Source organism: Eublepharis macularius, chromosome 4, assembly GCF_028583425.1.
Source record: "Eublepharis macularius isolate TG4126 chromosome 4, MPM_Emac_v1.0, whole genome shotgun sequence".
In the NCBI taxonomy this organism is placed as follows: Eukaryota; Metazoa; Chordata; class Lepidosauria; order Squamata; family Eublepharidae; genus Eublepharis; species Eublepharis macularius.
The window spans coordinates 57,694,387-57,710,940 of NC_072793.1; the positions used below are offsets into that span (position 1 = coordinate 57,694,387).

Here is a 16,554-nt window from a genome sequence, read left to right on the forward strand (position 1 = left end):
TTACTGATAACCTTCCTGCTGCCTTCTTGGTAGGGCCCTGGAGCTCAAACTGGGGGACAAGAGGGTAGACGCTTGCATCAGGAGAACTTACCTTGCGAGCACATTGTACCTGTACACACTCCAGAGCACTTCCTTGTCATGCTGGGAATGACATCATTCCCATTGTGACAGTAAAGGCCCACTAGATTGGGAGAAGATTTTTAGCAAATCAGCCCTGTGCAAGTGTCTTTGCTTCCTTGTTTTGCAAGGAATAATGTCATTCCTGGTATGAAAGGAAATGCTCCAGAATACAGTGGGCACACTGCAGGGACTCCCTGACCCTTCCCTCCACTGGCCAGGTGAGAGGTAGCAGGAGGAGGAGGCTGGGAGTGGGAGATCCCCCCAACCCCACTGGGGAATGGGATCCCTACTTTGTAGCTTACCCACTGCCCCTATGTCTCATAAGAACATAAGAAGAGCCCTACAGAATCAGACCAGTGGTCCATCTAGTCCAGCATCCTGTCTCACACAGTTGCCATCCAGTTGCTATGGAGGGCCAACAACAGGCTATAGTAGAGTTGGCAGGTCTGGAGTGAGAATAGGATTCCCAGGTGCCTGCTGGTGGTGGGCAAACTCCCGGGGATTTGTTCCCTCGGCCGCCGATTGCCCACCTGGCATGGTGACATCATTTCCGTAAGTGATGTCATCTCACCGGCCGCAGGAGTGTCCCTGCGCTCCATTTGGGGCCAATTTGGGACCAAAACTGGCCAAACTGGAGCCATGCGGAGCATGGGAGCATTTGCACAGCTGGCACGATGACGTCACTTATGGAAGTGATGGCATCACGCAGCTGACATCACGTCTGCACTGGAACGCACATGCAAGCGGGTTTGAAATGGAGCGCCAGAAGGTAAGTGCTGGGTCCCAAACCTCCCAATGGGAGGATAGAAGGACCTTGCAATCCTAGGTGAGAAATTCCTAGAGATTTTGGAGGTGGAGCCTGGGGAGGGTCCCAGCAGGGCATAATGCCATAGAATAAACATTCCAAAATATCCATTTTCTTCCAGGAAACTGAACTCTATTGCCTGGATAATAATTGTAATTCCAGGAGATCTCTAGCCACCACCTGGAGATTGGCAACTCTAGGGAACAGAGGCTGAGGCCTTCCTCTGGTATTCAGAGGTTCACTGTCACCAGGGCAAGTAGCCACTGATAGACCTATACTTCATGAATCTGTCTAATCCCCTTTCAAAGCTATATATGACTGTGGCCATCACTACATCCTCTGATAGTGAATTCTAGATCTTAATCACTCACCAAGTTTTCCCACAACTCCCATACCTCACCTGTAGGTCCTGTCCCTACAGATCTACCACCACCAGCCACTGTTTGACTACTAGAGGTTGGTCCAAGGCTTAGCCTTTGAGTGATTGTGGCAGTTGAGCACAGCCTGCCTGCCTGTCAAACTTGGTCCATGCAAAGTTCTTGGTATCCCCAGTCTAGGTGGTAACAATGAAGCACAGAGCTCTGCCTGCAAGATTTGAGTGGAAACTTGCTTATGGTGTTAGAGATTATGTATTTTATATATTTAGTTTAGTAACTTAGCAGAGTAACATAGCAGAGCAATTTAGTCAGAAGCGTTTAAACCCTTACAAACATGCATTAATTAATCCTCAGACAAAATTCATAGAAAGATAGAACTTACAGTTTATTGTAGCAGATTTCTCCATAGCAATATCTTCTGGTAATAACAAGGGAAAGATCCTATTCTAAAGAGTTACATTCTCTAGTCTAATACCACGGCCAGAAACTAGGCAGCGAGGTTGTAGGTGCGGGTTTGTGGACAAAGAGAAGGGCTCCATAAGGAGCATGGTGGCTTTACATCTTTTCTCTTGGAAGAGCATGAGGGAAGGTGTGAAATCTCCCAAGAGGCACAGAGGCAAGAGTCAGTAGGCATTCCCACCTTAGACAAGAGAGTGGCAGATTGCTAGACTTATACATTACATTCAAAGAGACATGCAGCACCCCCCAGTGTCCAAAGGCAGGCTGAGTTGCCTATTCCAACATATGGGACAGGAGCCTGGCTGCTGGAAGCCCTAATCTGGGACTCCACACAGAGGCTCTTCCTGCAGCTGGCCAGGAAACAGAGAATCCAAGTTTTTAAAACACTATTTTCTGAAATGCACAGAAAAGAGACAGAAGAACAGAACTGAGTTTAATAGCCACTTGTGGATTAACTGAAGGCCCCAAATCTCCCATAAAACCAGTGTACAGGACAATGGAGTTATATCATATACTCAGAGGTATTGGATTCTGATTTTATCCTATTCACTTATAGAGAAATAGTACAGGGCCTGGGGGAATGAACAGAAAGTGCCACACATGGTAGACAGAATTGCCCAAACTGGCAGTAATTCAACTGGACTTGAATATACAGGAAAAGATATTCATTGGCCTCTATTCTTACCTTGGTTCAGTCCTTGGCTAATTCTGTCCCCTTTGGTGCTTGAAGGGAGCATAGTTGAACATTTGCCTTTTGGCAGCAAATTCAGCTGCTGCTACAGCAAAGGTTTTTGATTAGGAGTGAGACATTGGGAATAAAATAGAGGTTTGCAGTATCAAGGAGAAGGTACAAAGTTAGACTAAAATATTATGTAGGAATAGAGGAGAATTTTGAAGAGACAGAAAGAGAAGGGACTTGTAGGTTTGAACACTGACACAAATAGGGTTGCCTGGTCCCCTTACCTTGCTGGTGGGGGGTGGGACCTGGCACTCACCTTTGCGCCATTCTGGGAGTCCTTCTTGTGCACATGAAAAGCATGCACATGTCCCTGTGCCTGCACAGTGACATCACTTTGAGGAAGTGATGTCATTTTGCAGATGGATGGTGCATGTGTGCCAAAATTAGCTCACTGCGAAGCACAGGAGCACTCTTGGGGTGATGCAATGACATCACTCCCAGGAAGTGATGTTGTGCCACTCCAGGAATGCACCTAGGAAGCCCGTTCCCATATCTTCCCCCCCACTGGCTAGGTGAGTGGTGCGGGGGAGGGGGTGGAAGGGGGGATCCCCTGCCTCCACTGAGAGACCTGGGATCCCTTGACACAAGGCTCCCTTCTATGGAGTCAGTCCTTTGGTCAGTCAAGGTCAGTGGTCCCTACTCCGAATGGCAGTTGTCCTCCAGGGTCTCAGGTATTTTTATATCTTAAACTACTTGTGCCTTTTCAATTCAGGTGCTGGGTGCTGAAATTGGGACCTTTTCTATGCACAGCAGGTGCTCTACCATGGCACCTCAGTCCTTCACTTGGGCCTAATGGATGAAAACACACCCACCCTCACACCAAAGTTCATAGTCCACCTTTCTCACTAGAATTCTAGGTGGATTACATAGAGTAAATCAATACAATCAACAGAATTGGAACATCCAGTAAAAAATTCAATAGTATTTGTATAGTAGAGATTTGGAGCTGACCAGAAAGTTGAGGACAGAACTGAAGCAAAGCAAAAGGATAACACGACACATTAAATAGTGCAAAATAGTTTTAAACATTGTTTTTAAAAGGGCCTTGATGGCCCGTATGAAGGCTGAAAGATGGAATATAAATTTTGTTAAATAAATACAGTAAAAAAATATAAAAATTATATAGTAGGATCTGACTTACAGAAATAGGCAGAATGAGCTATTCATAGATAGAGATGGGCACGAACAGAAAAAACCCCGAACATGATGTTCGTTGTTTGTTGCAATCCACTAACAGGGACTCACGAACAACCACGAACATGGCCCTGTTCACGAACACGTTCGTGGTTGGCTGTTTGTGGGGGCCAGCAGGCTCTCCTTCAGTCATCATCCAAGTTTGGTCAAGATTCCTACCGCACCACTCCCAGAAACCTTACCTGAGCAGGCAGCAGGAAAGGTACCAATAATAAATAATAGCTTGGCCCAGAGCCTGGCAGCAGTCCTGGAACTTGAAGGGGTAGACCCCTATCCCACCACACACAAAACAAATTCAAGCTCCAATGCACTCTCTCTATCAAAATGCCAACAGCAACTGTCTCTCTCCCTCTCCACAGTCTGCAAACTAAGCCAGAGCTGGGAGCCCCCCTCCCCCTGCTCTTTCCTCCCTTGTAACAAATGTGGAGCTCCACACTTGAAAGGAAGACCTGCCTATCAAGCTAAATTGGGGTTAGATTGGAGTTTCCAGGGCAACAGCAGGAGTTCAGACAGAGTTCAGACAATCCCTGCCTAAGTTGCCAAGGGAATTGATTGCAGGTGCCAGACTGTATGGCTTGACGAAGAGCAATGAACGAGGCTTGCAACGACCACCTGTTCATTTAGAATGGGGCCTCACAAACAGCTTGTTCATGAACACTAGATTGGGCTGTCCGTGGCTTTTTTTTTGTTCGTATTGCTGTTCGTGCCCATCTCTATTCATAGACCATAGTCTCTAAACTTTCCTCAATGTAGCTTACTATCCATTCTGTACAGTACAATTCTATTACCTGAGTAGAAAATCCCTCTTGACCAATGTTTTGCATAGTTTGTAGAAAGCCACAAGAGTGGGAACTTTCCTGACTTCTTCATACAGACCATTCCATAAGGTGGGGGCCACTACAAAGAAAGCCCATGTAGAGGAAGTTGTTGATTTTGCACAGTTGTTGCAAGTTGGTATCTGCATAATAAGTATAGTGGGACTGTGTTAAACATAACTCTGTTCTGAAAACAAGTATGTTGGAAGGCTGGGGAAAAATGTTACTGGCCTCAAATAAATGCAAGCTGTGCAATCTGACATTTCTATGACATTCAACTGTATGTGAGATCAGAAGAGTGACCACTGATGGCAACAATAACAGGAGGTCTTGCTAGACTAGCAAAGCTAATTTGCACCTGCATTATAAGAGGATCCATAAAAGACTTTGTAAAAGACTGGTTATTATGTCCTTAGTGCCTGGAAAGTGAAAGAGAAGAAACTGAGCTCCTCCTGTACAGTTAGTGAATTTCTTTGCATTGTGATTGTGGGAGAGGTGTCATCATGACCTAAATGTGGTTTTAGAAGATATGTAAGCAATGCTGTTTTGAAGTCTCTGTTAGAAGTAATCACATACATATAAGAGGATGGTAAGATAAAACCTCTTCATTTGTTAAATGAAATCAAAACACCTTTGCTCTGAAGGTGACTTTGAATTTGTGGTGCTCTGATTGCAGGCCCACTATCAAAGGGGCTAAGAGGGAAAAGGCAAGGTGATAAAACAAGATATGGAGACAAACAGTGGAAATTAAAAGGCAACAACTTTATTGGTTTACAGCTTATAGAGCATTGGTGCAGCATAGTGCACAGATCGATGTCCACCCTTCCCCTCAAACTCACTTGCTGAGGTAGGGGACTGCAGGATGGCAGGACATGGTATTCTATATGGGTGCAAACCTCTGTGTGGGTCCCTTGCCACTACGGAATGAGCATACCCTGACAGCCCTCGAGCTGGGCTTGTCCCTGCAATGCCCCCAAACCCCTTACGGAGATCCCCAAGTATCAGGAAACTGGGCTGTCAGGCCCTATTTCTCCCCAATTCCAAAACTGCCACCTCCTGAAGTTGTGACAGAGATAGAACAGACTATAAATTATTAGACCACGATACTCCAATAAATTAGAGCCCAGAAACAACAGCTAAGAAAAAACTCAAACCCAGATGAACTTTCAACAGATAACCCAACAATCATGCAGAAACAAAGGGGGGGGGGAATGAGTGGGAAGCTGGAGCAAGGCAGAATACAAGTACCCAGCAGGCAAATCACAGGGAAGACTTAGCCCTACTGGTCTGCCGTAAGGATCCCCCCCTCACCCCAGACCAGCCAGTTTGATGCTGATTTGCTGGCCAGGACATTTCTAATCTAAAAATGCCCACACAGCTTTACAGGGGTTCCTGGTAGATGCTGGAATATTGACATAATGGCATCCACCATGCCCCATGCCTCCCCCCCTCCTCGACTTGCAAGCAAAGCCCCAGATAAATCTGAGCCTACGGATTATCTTGCCTGCGCCTAATGATATGCGTGTGAATATGCATTTGTCTCTGAGAAAAGACTGGTCAATAGTGAATGGGACTTTACTGGTCTGTTCCTTTCCAAAAATGGATATTTTAAAGTCTGTTCCTTTCCAAAATGGATATGAGAGCAGAATTATGGTAATTCTCTCATTCTCAAATATGTAAACTGCCTACATAACTAAATACTTGATTCTATTAAGCATTATGGTTGAATTTCTTTAGAAAGAAAATGTTTCCATGAGAATTTTCAATCCCCTCCCTCCCATAGAGCTCTTTTACCAATTGCTGTACTGGGACTATTCTTGAGTAAGAGGTTAAAATTGTAGCCTTAAAACATACTTAACCTTGACAAGATCTTTGAATTCTAAGCATGTACAGTTAATTTAGTTATTTGGAGCACCGAAGTAAACAAATGTTCCACAGTTACTTCTGTCTCCAGTTCTGCATGAAGGGTGTCTTTTATTTATATCATTCTGATTGCTTACTAAAGCATTTTTATCAGCATTTGTATTGTTCTTTTCAATATCACCAAGGAAACAATTAAAATGTCTACAATAAATATTAATCCCATGGTTAGAACTGATGCTTGTATGCTTGTACGGTTTCTGTATGTTGTTGCTTCCTTGCTATTTTCTATAATGTCACTATTCACAGATAAAATGTCTTTGTTTAGTTCTGAAGATAAGAACTGCAGAATATGATGATTAATAAGAAAACCAATACAACAAATGTAGCAGGCATTTATCCTACTGAAGTTTATTTTTTTTTTTTTAGAAAAATTTTTATTGGGTTAGAATATTATTATTTTTACATTACATTCAATTTTCCCCAAATTTTTCATTTCTAACCCCCTCCCTTTCCCCCCCTTTTGTTGACTTCCAACAGCTTTCCCCCCCTCTGTCCCTTTTCCCTTACTTCTATTAAATTCCTCTATCTAAAACAGATATGCATTCTCCATTATATTAAGCAGTACATCTTTGACTCCTTTACTTACTATACACCCAAACTGTACGTCCTTGGATAAACAATTTATCCCCTTTTCCCATTTTGAATATTTCTATATATCATAAACCTATATATCATAAACCATAAAAATTTCCCACATTTAAATCAAACAAATCAAACAATTTGATTTGTTCTCTATATGTTACTCATTTCATCTTTTTATGGTAATTCTATATAGCTCATCACATAGTCAATCAATTTAACTCTTCTGTACATTCAGTTTGGTGCATATAAATCTTATCAAAGAAAGAAAATATTGTTAGTTACTCAATCCTCATATTTAAACCTTATCATTAATTATTCTCTATCAATGTTCTATCAATTAACCTATACATATCTATATATATATATCAATCTATTAATCTAACTGCTTATAAGTTCACTTTTCTCTTCCTCCCCCGGTAAAGTCACCCCTCTCTTTTATACTTATATTATACTTCAGTAGTTCTCAAACTGCCACAGTTTTCCTCCCACCTCCCATTTCTTCTCCAGATGTTGTTTCAGCTTCTCCCAGTCCGTGTTAAACTGCCCTGAGTCCAGATCTCTCAATTTTCTCGTCATCTTGTCCATTTCAGCCATATACAGCAATTTGTAGATCCAATCTTCAATAGTTGGCACTTCTTGTACTTTCCATTTTTGCGCATACAAAAGTCTAGCTGCTGCTGTCATATAAAATATCAACGTCCTATGATGGGCTGGAATTCCCTCCATTCCCAAGTTTAGTAGCAGGAGTTCTGGGTTCTTATTTATTTGAAACTGTAAAATTTCACTCATTTCTCTTATTATTTCCCCCCAGTACTGCCTAGCTACCTCACACGACCACCACATGTGGTAGAGGGAGCCCTCATGTTTCTTACATTTCCAGCATTTATTAGAAGTATTCAAGTTCCCTAGCGCAATCTTCTTTGGTGTCATGTACCAACGATAAATCATTTTGTAAATGTTCTCTTTAATATTAGTACATGTCGTTATCTTCATTGTAGTTTTCCACAAGTATTCCCATGCCTCCATTGTTATTTCTTTATTAAAATTTATAGCCCATTTCACCATCTGTGTTTTAACTGTCTCGTCCTCAGTATACCATTTCAGCAGTACTTGGTATACCTTGGATATTCTTTTCTTATCTTCTTTAAGAAGGGTCTGCTCTAGTTCCGAGTTCTCTGTTCGTATGCCCCCTTTTGCAGAGTCCGAATTGTATAAGTCTCTGATCTGCCTATACTGGAACCAATCATAGTTAGGTGATAGTTCCTCTTGCGTCTTTATTCTAAGTTTAGATACTTCAATTTTAGTTATTTCTTTGTACGTTAAGCATTGTTGTTCATTATCAACAGCTCTCGGGTCTATCACCTCATATGGAACCACCCACAAGGGGGTTCCTTCATGTAGATAAATTCTGTACTTCTTCCAGATTGTATATAAACTTCTCCTTACAAAATGATGCAGGAACATCGAGTTGACCTTCACTTTGTCATGCCATAGGTATGCGTGCCATCCAAAAATTTTTTTATATCCCTCTAGGGCTAATAGTTTCTTATTCTTTAATGTCATCCACTCTTTTAGCCAAACTAGGCAGATTGCATCATGATAAAGTCTCAGGTTGGGCAGTTGCATTCCGCCTCTTTCCTTTGCATCTTGTAAAACTTTTACTTTCACTCGAGGCTTCTTGCCTGCCCAAACAAAATCTGATATTTTCCTCTGCCATTTTTCAAATTGTTTAGAGTCTCTGATGATTGGTATTGTCTGTAGCAAAAACATTACTCTTGGTAACACATTCATCTTAACTGCTGCAATCCTGCCCAGCCATGACAAGTTCAATCTATTCCATTTGATCAAGTCTCTCTCTATCTGAATCCATAATTTTTCATAATTATTCTTGAACAAATCTATATTTTTTGCAGTCAGCTCAACTCCCAAATATTTCACCTTACTAGTTACTTCACAATCCGTTGTTTCCATTAACAATTGTTGTTTCTGCTTAGTCATGTTTTTGCATAGTATCTTTGACTTCTTTTTGTTAATGAAGAAACCTGCCAAGTCTCCAAACTCCTTAATCTTATCTATCACTTTTGGCATGTTCTCCAGTGGGTCTTCTACAATTAACATTATGTCATCTGCAAATGCTCTGACCTTATATGAATAGTCCTTTATTTTTATTCCTCGTATTTCCTCGTCTTGTCGTATTTGTATCATCAGAATCTCCAATACTAAAATGAACAGCAATGGAGATAACGGGCAACCTTGTCTTGTTCCTTTACTAATCGTCAATTTCTTGGTCAGTTCATCATTCACTACAATTGCTGCAGTCTGGTCTCTATAAATTTCCTTAATTGCTTTGACAAATCTTTCTCCCAGTTGTAGCTTTTCCATAGTGGCAAACATAAAGTCCCAGTTTAAATTGTCAAACGCTTTTTCAGCATCTACAAAGAAGAAACCAACCTCTTTGTCACAACGCTTGTCATAATATTCAATAGCATTGATCACTGTCCTTAAATTGTCTCTTATTTGTCTGTCTGGCAAAAAGCCTGCTTGTTCCTCCTCTATAACTTCCGAGAGCCACCCCTTCAATCTCTCCGCCAATATCTTCGCAAAAATTTTATAGTCATTGTTAAGTAGTGATATAGGTCTGTAATTTTTCACGTTGGTCAGGTCTTGGCCCTCATCCTACTGAAGTTTATTTGATACTTAGCACACCAATGTGTCCTTGATTTTTATAATACTTTACAACCAGAAAATTATTCTTATTGAGGAGGGGAAGGGGTCCCCATCAAAGAAATATTTAATCGTGACTGTAAGGGTATCTACAGTGGCCTATCATTTTATTTATTTATTTATATTTATAATCTGCTCTTCCTGCAGTGGGCTCAGAGTGGAGTTCAACATATATAATTATAATAGAATAAAACATGGTAGCATAAAAGAAGATAAAAATACCTGTAATACAGACTACTTAAAAACCGCAACCTACGTAATTGCACAACCCATTGAGAGAAAATCCGTGGGGCTGGGTGGCCAGCTGCAGATGGACAGTGGAGGCCGATTAGGTGACTCGTTTGCCTCAACCATCCTATGCCTGGCGGAACATCTCTGTCTTGCAGGCCTGGTGGAAAGATAGCAAATCCTGCTGGGCTTGGGTCTCCATAGATAGAGAGTTCCACCAGGTTGGAGCCAGGACCGAGAAGGCTTGGGTAGCCTATCATCTTGCATTCCAACTGTGTGTCCTATCTGGTTATTTAAGTGTGTGTGTTGGATTTGGTTTTAGTTCTTTTATTATACCAAAGTCTGTTTCATGTATGCACTGTAGCTGTAAGTTGAGTGGATGTCCATTCAAGCTGCTGAGTCTGCCTGCAATCACAAAGCGCAAGGTAAGCGCTTTTAGGGAGTGTGTGTGGATGCTGAGTTTTCAGAGTGACTCAGCAAAACACACACAATAAGTGGGACAAGGGTAGGAAAGACTGGCTGTATGGAAATGGCCAGTGTCTGAAAGAGAGTTATTCGTATGTTGAAGATGTTATATATAATGGCCTGTAAGCAGACCTCCATTAACAGAATGGAATTTTTCTGCTTTCCCTCTCTGCTGTATCTCTCCATGCCACTGAAACATTGTGTCCAGTACTCAGGGAACCCCAACGCAGCCAGAATGATTATGGTGTGAGGTCCACAATAGGGGAATATGTAAACATTGCTCTCTTCTTCCATTGGCAAAAGAGCCTTGTTGTTGATGGAAAACAACTGTAGAATCCAACCTAATTCTTCTATTGTTATGTGCTAACAAGTCATGTATCTTTTAAAACTTGTGCACACTTCAATTGTCTCTTTCAGCTCCTTTTCAAAAACATTAGTTTCTAGATAGCAACATTCCTAACCTTTGCTTTTAGAAATACTAGCACATACTTTATATATTTTGTTTTTCTTACCAAGATCTGCTTATCTTCGCTCAGTCAGTGCGCTTGCCTGCGTGCGCGGGGGGATGGGGGACGGACAGACCTCGAGGGCTCCAGGGCAGCTGAGGCCACCCCGAGTCTGGAGTTTGGCAATTGCTCCACCCTTGTGGTGAGGAGCTCCAAAGCCCTGGCTGGTCATCTTGGCTCTCCTGCCCCCCACACAGACGCCGACTGACCAGGAGCCCAGGGATCCCACAGAGCAACCCTGGGGCCATCCCAACCTCCTTGGGACAGTGAGAGCCATGGGGGGCACTGCCCGGGACCACCCAGGCCCAAGGGGAGCCTTCAGCCATCCCCCAGCATGAGCAACTCCACCGGGCAGCCTGGACTCTTTGGGGGCTGGATGCACCCTGGAAAGCCCAGAAGTTTTGGGGTCAGTTGCGCCCTGGAGGCCATGCTGGCATAAGAAACCCTTCCAAAGGCCCTGCCGCTTTGGAGGCAGTCAACACCCTGGAGAGCAACACAGCATGAGTCACTCTTGAGCCCTTGTCCAGTGCCATACCACAAGTTAAAGGGAAGTGGTGGTGGACTTCCCTGGCAAGGCCACAAGGCTGCTGGGGCCGGAATACTGAGGTCGCCGGTGGCTGCCACCACTCGCTTGCTGGCGCCCCTGCTGCTGCAACCTGGGGCTGCTGGTCCTAAGCTCCGTCGCTGAAGTTACTGCCATTGTTTTTGGTAGCCTCTGAGGCTGCTGCCAGCTCTGCCCTTGCTGCCGAGGCTGCTGCCGCTGGAGCCACTTCTGCTGCTGGAGCTGTTTTCACCTTTTGGGCGGCTGATTGCTGCCGCCAAGAATGCCACCTCAATCCTCATCTTTTGCTGACAGACAGCAAAGTGAGGAGAGGTAGGGCCCACCAACACATAAGACCTTGGCAGCTCAGAAGGAAAACTGTGCCCCTCAGGTCTGATGCCACTCTCCACCTTGCCTGTAACTCCCCCGGCTGGCCCTCATTGGGTGGCCAGGAAGTTTGAATTTGATCAGCCATGGGCATGCCCAGGAGGATGCTCGGTGGGCCCGAAAATGGCGGCCACCATGCCCTGTGCCCCTCTGCCACCCTGCAAGCTGCAACCCAGGCTGCCCAGGTAAGTCTGGGGGACATTGTTTCTGTGCCCATCGTTAAGCTTATTTTCAAATTTTCTGCTACCACACCCAATTGTATCTATTAATTGACATCCTAACTGTTGAATCATATTATAATTTGCTCAGTGAATGTCCTAGTTGTTGGCTATATTGTATTCCACTTGCACTGTGTAATCTGCCTTGAGTGTCAATAAGAAAGGCAGACTATAAACAAACAAGCAATTCCACTGAGAAAGGTATGAATGGCTTGGTGTTCATAAAATGAAGAGTGTAGATTTTTCACATGATGATCATATGCAGGGCTTTTTTTCAGCCGGAACGTCGTGGAATGTTCTCCATGCTATCTTATTGCAAAAAGATACTGCATAGTACTACTTTAACTCATCTCTAAGAAATCCCTTACCCTTACATCCTTTGTAATCTGAAAACTACTTTTTGAATTCTTTTGGCCTTTTAACAAAAATAGTATAACTTATAAGAAAGTGTTATCATATGTACATTCCTCACTTGTTTTGCTTCTTCTCTCTCAGTTTGAAAATGAAATTATTTTAAAATTGGACCATGAAGTGGAAGGCGGCCGTGGAGATGAGCAGTACCTGCAGTTGTTTGAGTCAATGTAAGAGTGCGGCCTTGGAAAGACCCTTAATCAACACATTTCTTTATAATGTTGCTATATTGTGTACTTATACATATATGCAGGTGTTTTTTTAAAAAATTGTGAATTATCTGAAGCTCATATCAGAGGTGCTGCCATTGATTCTCCCACCACACATTGAGAAGCCCTATGTTGCTCTATATGGGTGTTTCTGTGGGTGCACAAACCACCAGGAACTGTAATTTGGGGAACATAGGAGAAAAATGGGAGAATTGGGAAAGATTTGTTCTGTGAGTGCAGCTCTGCTCAGTATGTAGGATCTAACCCAGTATCCTCCTCTTATATGGAATTTCTATTGGTCTATAACCCAGATTGTTATGCAGGGCATTGTCCACCTCTCGTTCTACAGAGTATTCACTGGGTCCAGTTTGGACCACTTTGGGGATGTCCTCAGAAATGTATATACCTTTATAACTCACTGATTCCTTCCCTTTGAAAGCTAACATAAGTGGGCAATAGATGCACCCGAGCTTTCTCCTGAAAATGCTCTTATATTTTGTAAAGTTATTTTGTAGCATTGCTCATTATGTTGATACTCCTTTTGAGTTTAAAGTGTATTGCTTCCATTATTGCTGGTGTCACCACTAACTTGCAACCAAACCACATTCTGTGTAGATGGTTTATTCTTATCATGTTGGTCATAGTTAGATTTCCCAGTGGGAGATTTTTACATGGGGGCACTTCCCAAAAAACATTTCCGTCTGTTCTGAGGTTGTACTGTCTTGTGTAGGGCTGGATTTGTTCTTCCAGGCACGGTATTGTTTAATTTCAGTTTTGTGTGTTACCTGTCCTGCCCTGCCCTCATGGAAATGGCGATAGTCTAGACAGGTAATATAACAAACAAATAAAATAAATATATGTTTCAATGACATTATCTATGCAAAAAAGCAACCAACATTATCACCATCATACAAAACTTTCTGTTCAGGTACCATAGGATTTCTGAAATAATTTAGGAGGAAAAAAAGGGGTCACATCCCCAATTATTCTAGTTATTTCCAATCTGGCAAGAAGAAATATAGATAGAAATCTATAACATAATGAATTTCATTAGACTCCGCCAACTCATGTAACAATTCAATTGAGCAGCATTGGAAAATGTCAGGGTAAAATACTGCTATGCTTTCTGTGGCATTTTCCCAGAATCTCTACAATTTTGAAACTGCAGATCATCATCATCTTATATACCCCAACCTGATATATTTCTAGACACGTTTAACCTCTTGACCAAAATTTCTGCTTCTCAAAAGAAATTCCATTAGGGATGTTTGGCTTCTGCAATCCCATTACAAATTTTGCATTGAGGTGCTTTGCTTATATTAGGATATTTTCTCCCTTCTATCATAAAGGTTGTGTTCAGTTTTTACATTTGCAGCGTGCATGCAAATGACTCTGTTGTTCAGGAGAAAACAACTCTAGCACTTTCAGCATCATTACCCAGTATCCCTGTGTGACCTCCATCCATAGACCTTTAACTGTGCAAGCCATTCTTTTCTGACCATTATTTTGCTTCAATGTGGTGTAAAGGACACCTCAGCCTTCGCACTGAATATTGATCACTTAAATAATAAGCAACAGGTGTACATAGTTTATTTTTATATGAAGTCTTGTTTTCCCTGGAGTAGAATTTGCTAGCATAGGCTATATCAACAAAAAAAGAAGATATGACAGGCAAAGTCAATAGGTGGAGTTTGGAGCAGCTCAGAAAAAAAGTTTCTTCACAGCAATTGTGCATATGAGATCAGCAGCACCTTTAGGCAATAAGAATATGGCTCTGTGTTAGGGAAGGCATTGTGCTCAGGATTGCTAAATGGGTGACAAGATAAGGAGATGAAGTTTCTGCTGTTTGCACTGAAATTTTATTAAATCCCAGTTTAGGGTCAACATAAACATTATTTAAGGGATGGATCAAACTTACTAAAGAGATTACTGACTGATGACCAATCCTAGCAACTCCCCCCCCCCCACTCCCCAGTACTACTTTTGTGAAAATATTTATTTTTAATTCAGCTTCTATTCCAGCCTTCCAGGGCTCAGGGCGGATCACACCATTTAAAACACAATACATAATTAAATAAAGTTCCATAAAAACACATAAAAGCATTATAAAATCATACAATTTGATACAAAAATTACAATAGAAAGCTTCCCCTGATGGCGGCAGTCACTGCTTAGTTAATTTTAAGAACGTGCACAAGGTGGAGGACAGATCTGATAAGGAGGTTTAACTCATTCACCTCCTCCTCCTACATGGCTGGTGGAGGCCTGGCCCAGCCTCAGCCACATTCCTGGTGGAACATCTCTGTCTTACAGGCCCGGTGGAAAGATAACAAATCCCACCGGGCCCTGGTTTCATCAGTGTTCCACCAGGTTGGAGCCAGAACCAAAAAAGCCCTGGGTCTGGTCGAGGTGCAAAATTTACTTGAAAGAGCAGATAGTTGGCAACTGGCAAGTCCTGCTACAAGCTTTCTTGTGTAATTGTAATGCTTCTATGGATAACTGGCACATTGGCATCATCTTGCTGCTCTGACAAACATCCATGAGCCTGTTGACAATTGATCTAATCTGTGTGGTTCTTTCCAATAGTTTGAACAAACTTTCAGGGCCAGCCCCAGGAGAAGGCGCAGCCATCATCACACAACACACAACACAAGAAGCTAATAGGTGTTAGTAAAACAAGATTCTGTTTTACTTCAAAATTCATGCTATTGTAACAGTCTTTTTCTTCTGAATGAGGGAACCATCACAGCCTCCTATAATTTTGGGAACTAGGTTGGTTTTGAAATGTAAACTTTCCCCTTAGTTGCTAGATGGTCTTAAAGTAGTGAGAGTAAAGGCTTTGGGTTCGTTGCTGTAAATTAAGCTTTGTGGTGAATAAGAGATTATTGAAGCAGGAAGTTTATAAAAATAACGAAGAAGATGTATTTACATACAAGTTGTTTTTGAAGAACAGATCAGCAGCCCAGATCTCCCACCATTCAAAGGGGAAGCCTGGCTACAGCACATAAACTGAAGCTAGTATAGCTTCAGATTGTGATTTTAATTCCCTTTAATGTTTTTTCCAACTGGCTGTCCATTATTCCCAACAGAAAAGTCTCTGCTTTCAACTGAAGTTTAATCTTCAAAATCTTCTGAATCGATGATTGTATCTGCAACCAAAAACTCTTTGCTTTCTCATATGTCCACCACATATGAAAAAATGCCCCTTCTTGTTTAGCACATTTCCAACATACATTTGACGCCCCCTTATATATTCTAGCCAATTTTTCAGGTGTCATATAACAACTAGCAAGGAAGAAAAAAAAGCGGGGGGGGGAACCCCACAAACTTAACCCAAACAAGCAGGGGAACAAAAGGGATTAAGTAACAACCTAAAAGTATATATATATATATATATATATATCTTAAATATTAAAAAGTATTTATTATAGATGTGCACCAATGTGAATAAAAACAAGTTTAAAACATAAGGTCTGAATGTCAGGCTACATATATATATATACTAAAACTTGCTAAAACATCTCAAGACCAACACAAATAGATCGAGGTACAGTACAAAACTGACCAGATGCATTTTGGCCCTTGCCATTGAGGATAGGGACAGCATCCATTGTTAGGGCATAAAAAGATGGACAGTGGGACTCTCGTTTAATAGAACATTTTTGCAAAGGACAAATGGAAGCCTCTCCACAATAAGTATTTGTATACTTTTATTCACTCTCCTATCAGCACAATCCTAAGAAGAGTTACTCCAGTCTAAGCCCATTGAAATCCATGAGCTTAAGCTGGAGTAATTCTTTTTAGGATTGCACTGCTAATCAATAGAAGGCTAATTTCTACTGCTGATTCTG

The 16,554-nt window shown here is 42.0% G+C and overlaps 1 protein-coding gene across 1 annotated transcript in view; it reads left to right on the forward strand.

Moving 5' to 3' along the window:
• DOCK2 (dedicator of cytokinesis 2) overlaps nucleotides 1-16,554 on the forward strand; it is a 470,704-nt gene that overhangs the window by 368,647 nt on the left and 85,503 nt on the right. The window contains exon 34 of the mRNA XM_054976977.1: nucleotides 12,579-12,664. Coding sequence (XP_054832952.1) covers nucleotides 12,579-12,664 — 86 coding nt within the window. The remainder of the gene's footprint in view (nucleotides 1-12,578; nucleotides 12,665-16,554) is intronic.